At 34.3% G+C, this 8908-nt stretch overlaps 1 protein-coding gene across 2 annotated transcripts; it reads left to right on the forward strand.

Annotated features, from left to right (window-relative positions):
• The first annotated feature begins 2333 nt into the window (after positions 1-2333).
• On the forward strand, positions 2334-8322 carry LOC117100038. 2 transcript variants are annotated; one of them, XM_033239589.1, is made up of 8 exons: positions 2334-2448; positions 3169-3253; positions 3411-3638; positions 3787-4966; positions 5228-5365; positions 6284-6382; positions 6634-6725; positions 7399-8322. In XM_033239589.1, exons 1-8 carry the CDS (start codon positions 2429-2431, stop codon positions 7519-7521), a joined length of 1965 nt encoding a protein of 654 aa, XP_033095480.1. In that variant the 5' UTR covers positions 2334-2428; the 3' UTR covers positions 7522-8322. The 2 variants fall into 2 exon arrangements, with proteins under 2 accessions (XP_033095480.1, XP_033095479.1); XM_033239588.1 differs by lacking the exon at positions 2334-2448 and adding an exon at positions 2825-2993 and having other exon boundaries at positions 7399-8321.
• Positions 8323-8908: the final 586 nt, after the last annotated feature.

The following is an 8908-nucleotide window of genomic DNA, read 5'->3' on the forward strand; positions in this document are numbered from 1 at the left end:
ATATCCAATGAATAAAGTATGAAGTTAGAATGGCCTGGAACTTACTCAACCAGAATAGTGAGAATGACTCATTCAATACGCTGTGCGGACACTGTTGCAAAACATGTCATCACATTTATTTCTCGTCTCATTATATATTAACTTCAATACTATATCCTTCTGTTTGCTAAGCATTGGGACTGTAAATATGCCACCTTCTGATGTTTTTGTTTTAAGATTAGTTAGCACACATTTACTCTATTCTTATGCGAGTGTTTCAGTCAATTATATGAAAGTGTCTGGGGGTTAGATTTGCTTGTAAACCATATAGGTCTCCACTGTCAAAAGGTATAATACTCACCTTCACAGATTAAAATCCCACCAGACAATTTTTTTTATACAACTGAAATAATTTTTCATTCCTATTCAAGAACTGGTTTTATTATTTATCTATTTGTTTATATTGTGTGTACAGTGCTACGCAGCAAACCATATATATATATATATATATATATATATATATATATATATGTATATATATTATATATGTATCTATAAGGTCTAATGCATGTAAATAAACCGTGTTACCAACTCGAATCCATAGGTGAAGTGTCCAGTGGGATTAGATGGGTGTTAATGTTCCCAAAATTAAAGAGGATAAATCATCATTGCATGTTTTTCAGTCCTTGCATTGAAAGTTAATGTAGGCCTACGTTTCTTTACGATAAAGCGTAATTATTTTTCATACTTCAGTCGGTATACAATTACTACCAACTGCTTTATTGTTTGAGACACTTTATCTTGATATGTCTTGGCCTAATGATACTGTACCACCCGATTGACGAGAGGAGGCCACAATATTTAATTCATTTATTTATAGGCCATGAAATACTCGCACCTAGGGCTGAAACATAGTGTAACCACTTCACAGCCTGTCAACAGTGCAAACTGGGGTAACTAAGCATGGCCGGCCGAGAATGGTCAGCGTGTGGCTCGAACCCTCGACAACGACGTTAAGAACTGAAAATAAAAATCGCTGCGCCAAGCCACCTTTCCCAATAGTAGTTCACCCATTGTAAAACAACGATTGTATTGATGTGATTTTCATTTATTATGAGTTTGAAATCAATGGTGGTTTGTCTAAAAATTACTTTCATATTGTTTCATATATTGTAACTTGCCTTATTTAAATAGGTTGTCATTATTGGAGATGTTAAGTAAAAAGAAAATTCACGACAAAGTAGTAACCGTAATCAAAGATAAGAATAATCAACTCCGTAATAATTTTGATTATCTAAGATCTGGTAGACGTCTTAGAGCTACACTTTTCAAATACTTTTGTTCCATACTCTATCATTCTTTTCATTAGACCAACGTATTGTGCAGTAGATGAACTAGCCTTTGAGCAAGTGTATGTAAACATTAATTTTTGAATAGAAAAAGAACCTAAAAACCTATGAACTATGTAGAAGACACTACTCACTCTAAAACTAAGTTTCTTCTAGCACTTATATTGTTAAAGAACTTCTTTTTAAATGTGACCCATTACTATAACTTGAAGTAATTAAACGTCAAATGGCCATATTTTATAGGCCTAATAGTCTAAAGAATATGTTCGATTGAATTTTGATATTGTGATATTCGTCGTGATTACATTTCATTTTTTCTATTTATGCTTTGCTGTTTACTGCATTACTGAAAACAACAAGAACCAACAGTGATGTTCTTATTAGGCATAGCATACGTCCTGCCGATTGCACATTATTATGTTGATATTTTGTTGTAGGTTTTCAAGCTCAGTACAATAAGAGAAATTTGTATACAATATAAGTGATTAAAGAATGGATTTAACAGCTGCTCCGGAAATTCCAAGAAACCTTATTTATTGCCTGAAATGGCTTCTTACCATCAAAATATAATTATTCAAACTGCGTTATCCGCCATCACAATCATGACAATATAACAAATACACACACTCACCCCACCCACCTACATGCATGCATGTATACATACATACATACATACAGACACATCAATATACACATACACACACACACATACACTCACACACACACATATATATATATATATATATATATATATATATATATATATATATATATATATGTATGCATATATATACATATACATATATATAGCATAGCTCTAATATCTGAAGGTTTGGGTGTGGTGGGATCGAGTGTGAGGTGTTATGAAAGGCTTGAACCGAACAAAAAAATAAAAATAGAATTAAGCATGAAAGAGAAGAAAAACCGAATTCAAGAATTGCGTAACTCTAAGGAGGAAAGTCGTTGAGGTCGAAAATTGAAAATATTGAAGGTGTGGGTGTGGTGGGATCAAGTGTCAGGTGGTATGAATGCTTAAAAAATTGAAAATAAAGGATGGTCAGAAGAGGAGCATAAAATACCATGCTTGTGATTTAAATTGAATGGAACAATACCAAACACAGTGAGTATAGAGATGCAGTTAAACGTAGAAGCTGAGGCATCTATGATTTTGGTAATACAAATGTCATGAAGTTAGTTGAAATTACAGTAGCCATAAACATAGATGTTCCTAGGGGTTCCAATCCCATCTATGATAACTGTCTTATATCATATAATATAATTTGTGATGTTCCTTGTTACATAACCTTTAACCTTTAGTGATATTCACCTCACTTCGTTATACAATTTATTTTTGGAATTATTAATCTGAATTATAAAATGTAGTAAAAATATATGTTAATTATCTAGCAGATTAATAAGCAGCAGAAACCATACCTCTAATCAACATACCTTAGAATAATTTGGGAAGAATAGCCAAACACTGACGAAGCCTGCGCGTTCCATAATGACGTTACTGTGTTGTTATGGAAACAGTGTGCACGTCTTCCATTCCTAGCTAAACGAGTCTCCACTTTGGCGATTCATATTAGCGTTGACAAGAGTTAAACCGTTTGTTGTATTGTTCATGAAGAAATATTTACCTAACATCGCAATGGACTCAAGTTTGTAAGTATACCATCAGACTGTAAAAAAAAAATCTATTTTTGTTTTAATATCTTCAGTTTTTTCGGTTTTCTAATAACAAGAAACATAGTTTGTCCAATTATTGATTTTTTAAAATATTATTTCGAAAAAATTTACATAGTTTAGGCCTACTCTTATTTTTTAATTATCACTACAGAGAGCAGCCATCAACCAGTGATCGGGACAAAAAGAAGGAAAATGATGCCCAGAGTACCACTTCGAGTGTTGGATCGATAAGTCAGGTATATTTCGTCAATCAATATACTTCAATAGACATTAGTAATGGGGATGTTAGAATTTCTATCTGTATAAATGAAACGATTCTCTATCATTATGAATGTATATTTGAATTCTTGAATAGAGCCACTACCACAATTGATATCACACTATTCAATTTAGGCAGAAGACTCTACCCGAGGAACCGTGAGCGATAAATGTAATGGAAACTGCACCGGTATATCCTCTCTGGCTCCTAGTGGCAAAAAGAAGCAGATGATTAAGATACTCACGCTTATTCTGCTGCCCATATTTGCCCTAATAACGTTGGCAATTTCAGATCTGATTAACACTGTGCGTCGCAGTATTGATGCAACTGAAACGCGTAGGAACGTTCGTTTAAGTCAGCAGGTAATGTAGCAAAGTTATGCAATTTTTTAAACACGTCTCTTATGGTAATGGTAGTAGGCATATTAACCAAAACGTTTTTGTGTGACTCTAAGTAGGAGTTATCACATGGTGCTGTGTCTAATGTTGTATATTGTCTATTCTTGCATAGGTTGGATCTCTTATTCATAGTTTGCAGCGAGAGCGCGACATGACTGCACTCTACATTAGCTCGTTACTAGAAGAAAACGGACCTGAACGCAAGACTTTCTTAATAGATACCTACCCAATGACAGACGAGGTTCTACAGAGTCTTGACGACTGGCCAGTGAAAGGAACCAAGGCCTACAAGGAATTTAAGAACAAACAAGAATGCATGAACTTCCTCTTTAAGTATCGTCTAATGTTAGACAACCAAAACACTACCATCTACGAGGTAATCCACTTCTACACAGACGCAATACAAATCTTTATCGACTGGTTTAACGAGAGTGTCGGGAAGTCTGGCGGGCAAGGTGTTTGGGAAACACTGGTTGCCTACCAGCTACTGATCATTGGCATGGAACAAATCGGTATCGAAAGAACATTGGGTGCAGTATTTTTTACTCAAGGTGGTTTTCACCAAACAGATTACCTTTGGTATATGAAGACATTTCAAGTCGGTGAGAGTAACATATGGGCGTCTCAAAAATACTCCTCTCTCGTCAGCTCCATCTTAGATGAAAGAGTTTCTCTGATAAAGTATGATTTTCAGACGACTATCTCAAATATGAGAAAAGAAATATCCCAGAATGACATTCACAGATTGCCATCCTGGCAAGATGGGACCTGGTGGTTTGACAACATGACCATCTACATCGATACCTTACATGAGATCCAGAGCAAGATGGCAGTGATTATTCTCTCCAGACTCGACGAGGCAGTAAAGACCGATAATACTAGTTTATCGACTGGTATCAGTATCATGGTGGTAGTGATCATAATAGGAATCGTGATTTTTAAAGCAGTTGAATCTCTGACATCATCGATGAAGGAGTATGGACTCATACTTGCTGACCAAACTAAAGTACTAAACAGTGAGAAGAAACGCACAGATACGCTGTTGTACCAGATGCTTCCAAAGATTGTGGCCGAGAGACTAAAATGTAATAAAAACGTCAAGGCTGAAGAGTACAGTTCGGCAACAATCATGTTCTCGAATATTGTTGAATTCACTCGCGTATGCTCGGAAAGTACTCCCCTTCAGATTGTCGATATGTTGAATCATGTGTATACTGTCTTTGACAACTATATTGACAAATATGATGTTTACAAAGTTGAGACCATCGGTGATGCTCACGTTGTTGTATCAGGTAATCAACCTTATTGACAATAATAATAATGATAATGATGATACTAACAATAATAATAACAATAATAATAATAATAATAATAATAATAATAATAATAATAATAATAATAATAATAATAAACATTATTATAATAACAACATTTATTTAGTAAGGTATGTATAGTCCTAAAAGTTAATTTTTTCGGATACGAGCACCAACCATAATATATTAGTACATAAAGACGATTGAAAAATAATGGAATTCTAAATTATTTATAAACAGGTATACCGAAGCGAAATGGAAATACGCATGGCAGCGAAATCGCTCTATTGGCATTTAATCTCCTCAACAGTATTAAAAGTGTCGTTATACCACAAATGCCGGGCTACTCTTTGACGATAAGAATTGGTATACACACAGGTAAGAACAATAAACATGTTATAATGCTTAAGTTTTTTTTGTATTTTTTTTAAAACTACGAGCTTATGTTAACAGTGACATTGAAACTGTGTTGTAATGATAGTCCGGTAGCCTTTTTTCCGGCTTATAATTTGTGCAGGATTTAATTTTCAAAAATTGGGCTGTAGAATCTTAATTATGACCACAAAGTGTGAGTGAACTGGTACTAATTTAGACCATAATTCTAAAACATGCTATGAAAATGAACATGTATTTTAAATTCTATATATTAAATTTGAAATAATAGGCATAGGCCTATGTTTTGACGAAATTAGTTTCTCTACAACGAATATAAAACCTGTTTTAAATGTTCGTAAGCTGATGAGAAATATTTTCCTGTAAAACTGATAGATAAAAAGATACCGTCTTTTGTAAAAATCTGAAAAAAAAACCATTGTTTATTTAAAAGTATCAAATCATTTTCATATTAAATAATACGTGATTTACATATAATATGCTATTCAAATATTGAAATGTATTGTTTAATTGTCTATTCAAATATTGAAATGTATTGTTTAATTGTTTTGGTCAAAGAGTGACGGATCCAGGAATTCGAAATAGAGGGGACCCAGGCCAGGGACTTTCATGAATAGCGAGTCAAGACCACCCCAGCCCAACTGCATGGTTGGGGCTGAGTTAAGACAATTTATGATTAATGCACTTCTAGATGGCTGTAAATCTCAGATCTAACTAAAATTGATTGAAATTATCCTATTTTTTCATTTTTTTTTTAAAATAATTTTGAAAAATGTAGGGAAGTGGGTGGTGGTTGGGGGGGGGGGGCTTGTCGGCTTGGCTACCCTTGAATCCGCCACTGCCTGCACAAACAATAACAAAAAATACGGTATTACACTTATTATTTAAATAATTTTACCCTAGGTCCAGTTGTTTCCGGAATAGTCGGATCCAAGATGCCGCGCTATTGTTTGTTCGGGGAAACGGTAAACATGGCTTCTCATATGGAATCCAGTGGAGTTCGTAAGTACGAGGTTGAAGACTAATTGATATAATAAAATAAGGGTATTTTTGTAATATTTGAAAGATACTGATAGGCCTACTGATAATTCTTTATACGTCAAAAAAAAGTACATATACCATCCCATAATCTCCAGGCGTGCGCTGTTTGGTATAGAGCTACATTACCACAAAGACGTAATAATTAATGGTTGTGGCATTTTCCTAGTTGTATGTTTTAATTTTTTTAACATGTTTGTTTTTAATTTTCATAGCGAACCGTATTCAGGTTAGTGAAACAACTCACAAAGTTTTGTCAAACATTGGCGGCTATTCAATGGATAAAAGGGGGAAAGTTTTGATCAAGGTATGTAAATATATTATTTGAAGCTATTTTTCAATGGATTTATTGTGATGAGGTTATTGGTAATGATGATGATGCTGATGGTGGTGGTGATGATGAAGATAATGACGATGATAATGATGATAATAATGACGACTATAATAATAATATATAGATATAATAATATAGATATATTGTTATCTATATCTATATTATTATATCTATATAATAATAATAATATAGATAACAATGCAGTTGTGGCGCCAGCGGGGGGATTTTCCCCACTCCTCCCCGCCCCCCGTCAGACAGGCCCCCTGTCGTCCGAAGCACGACTAGGTCGTGGGATCAACCATACCAAGGATTTTTTTCTATTCCGGGCCGGCGACCGAGGCTCTAGTCGGCCCCTTGGTTCAGACCCCTCCGTCGAACATGTCGGACCCCTTGTCGGCAAATTTCTGGCGCCACCGCTGTAACGATGTCAACGACGATGACAATGCAATGGTGGTGGCGGCGGTGATGATGATGATATTATGATAATGAATGTTGAAATAATCTATACCCCATGCTAAGGATGTATTCCTTATGTAGATAATCATGGCTTTTTAATGACTATTATGTTATGAATAATGATGATAATATTTTTGTTTAAAAAGATAATGACTGTGACGTCATATAAGTTATTCCCGTTTTATTCCAGGGGCATGGATTTGTCGTGACTTATTGGCTCCTTCAAAAGGAAACTCAATTAAGCGTCAGTCAGCGGTTTGACGTACCACCTAAGGGTTTCGATTTCTTGCTGCCCGGAGAGTGCAGTCCATAACCAGTTGAGGAATGAATAATAGATGAATGAATAATTGTCAGATTTTCTATTATCTATTTTGAGTTTTATCTCTGATCTAACCCATATGGATGTTTAATCCGGTAATAGCCAACGGTATTACAACCCGAATAAATAGCTGGGGCTCGTGAAATGGGATTGAGCGTCAGTGCCAGAGACGACACAAATATACAGTAATAATATTATTAATATTAATATTATATTACAATAATCACAATCATAATCACAAAACGATTTATTCAATCATCAAGTCATATAAATTAAAAGTATTTAAAAAAAATCAAATTTTTCTTATTGCAAAGTACTTTTGTGGTTGGTTTGTACACAGATTTGTTATATTCGACGTTATTAAATCACATGTAGGCCTATTTCCTCGTAATATCACGTTGTCTCATATATGTGTATAAGCTCTATAGAAAAGAAGAAACGGAACGACTGTTTTAAATACAGAGGCTTAAATCTATAACAAAATTATGTATTATTGTGTTTTGAATAACTATTAAAATATTTGTAACGTGTGAAGTTAATAAATAACAACGTACTGTATCGGAACCCTTCCTAAGATAACGTAGTCTCAGTTTATTTTCTGAATGCATAGATTTATTGCTATAATAATTGTTATGTGTGTTATATTTTAAACTTAAACAAGTTCGAGTAACGAAATTCGGAGTACCACAGGCAATATCTACAAAATATCAACATCCATCCTCATTCTAAAAATAATTGACAGTTACAATAAGCCCAACTCTCCGATATTGCGCCTAAATGAAAATTATTATTCTCATTATTACAACCTTTGAGTATATTGGCCGCTATACCAAACAGAAGAACTACAGCAAACAAAGTATACAACTATTGGATCTAAAACCAAACTAATCTGAACATAACATTAAAGGTGCTTACTCTCGAATCAGTGTCGAAGTACACATTTGAATAGCCAAGAAGCGCGCGACATCAAAGCCAGTCACAGGATAGAGATCAGACTGTTGAATGTTTTTGAGATAGGCAGGCACACACTAGCTAACGCGTAAGTTACATAGAGATTGTGTATAATATACATATTAATTATACACATGTTATACCGCACCTTTTATATAGTGGTACAATGTACTAAGTGGATGATAGAGGTCACCTATAAATCCATCACGTTTTCATGTACACCATTTACTTAAGGTAGGATTACACAGACATAAATGACAATAAGCACTAACTGTTTAAATATTATACTGGGTTAAGAACTATCAGCTATAGCAGCATAGAGATGATGCTATCTAGAGGTTCTTACATAATTATTCTAGAGCAATAGGAAGAAAGGAATGACGTCATTGACGAAATCCAGAAATTAATAATAATGCTACATAAAGTAACG

This window comes from Anneissia japonica, unplaced genomic scaffold (genome assembly GCF_011630105.1).
Source record: "Anneissia japonica isolate Jap-2015-1 unplaced genomic scaffold, ASM1163010v1 scaffold256_len832006_cov191, whole genome shotgun sequence".
In the NCBI taxonomy this organism is placed as follows: domain Eukaryota; kingdom Metazoa; phylum Echinodermata; class Crinoidea; order Comatulida; family Comatulidae; genus Anneissia; species Anneissia japonica.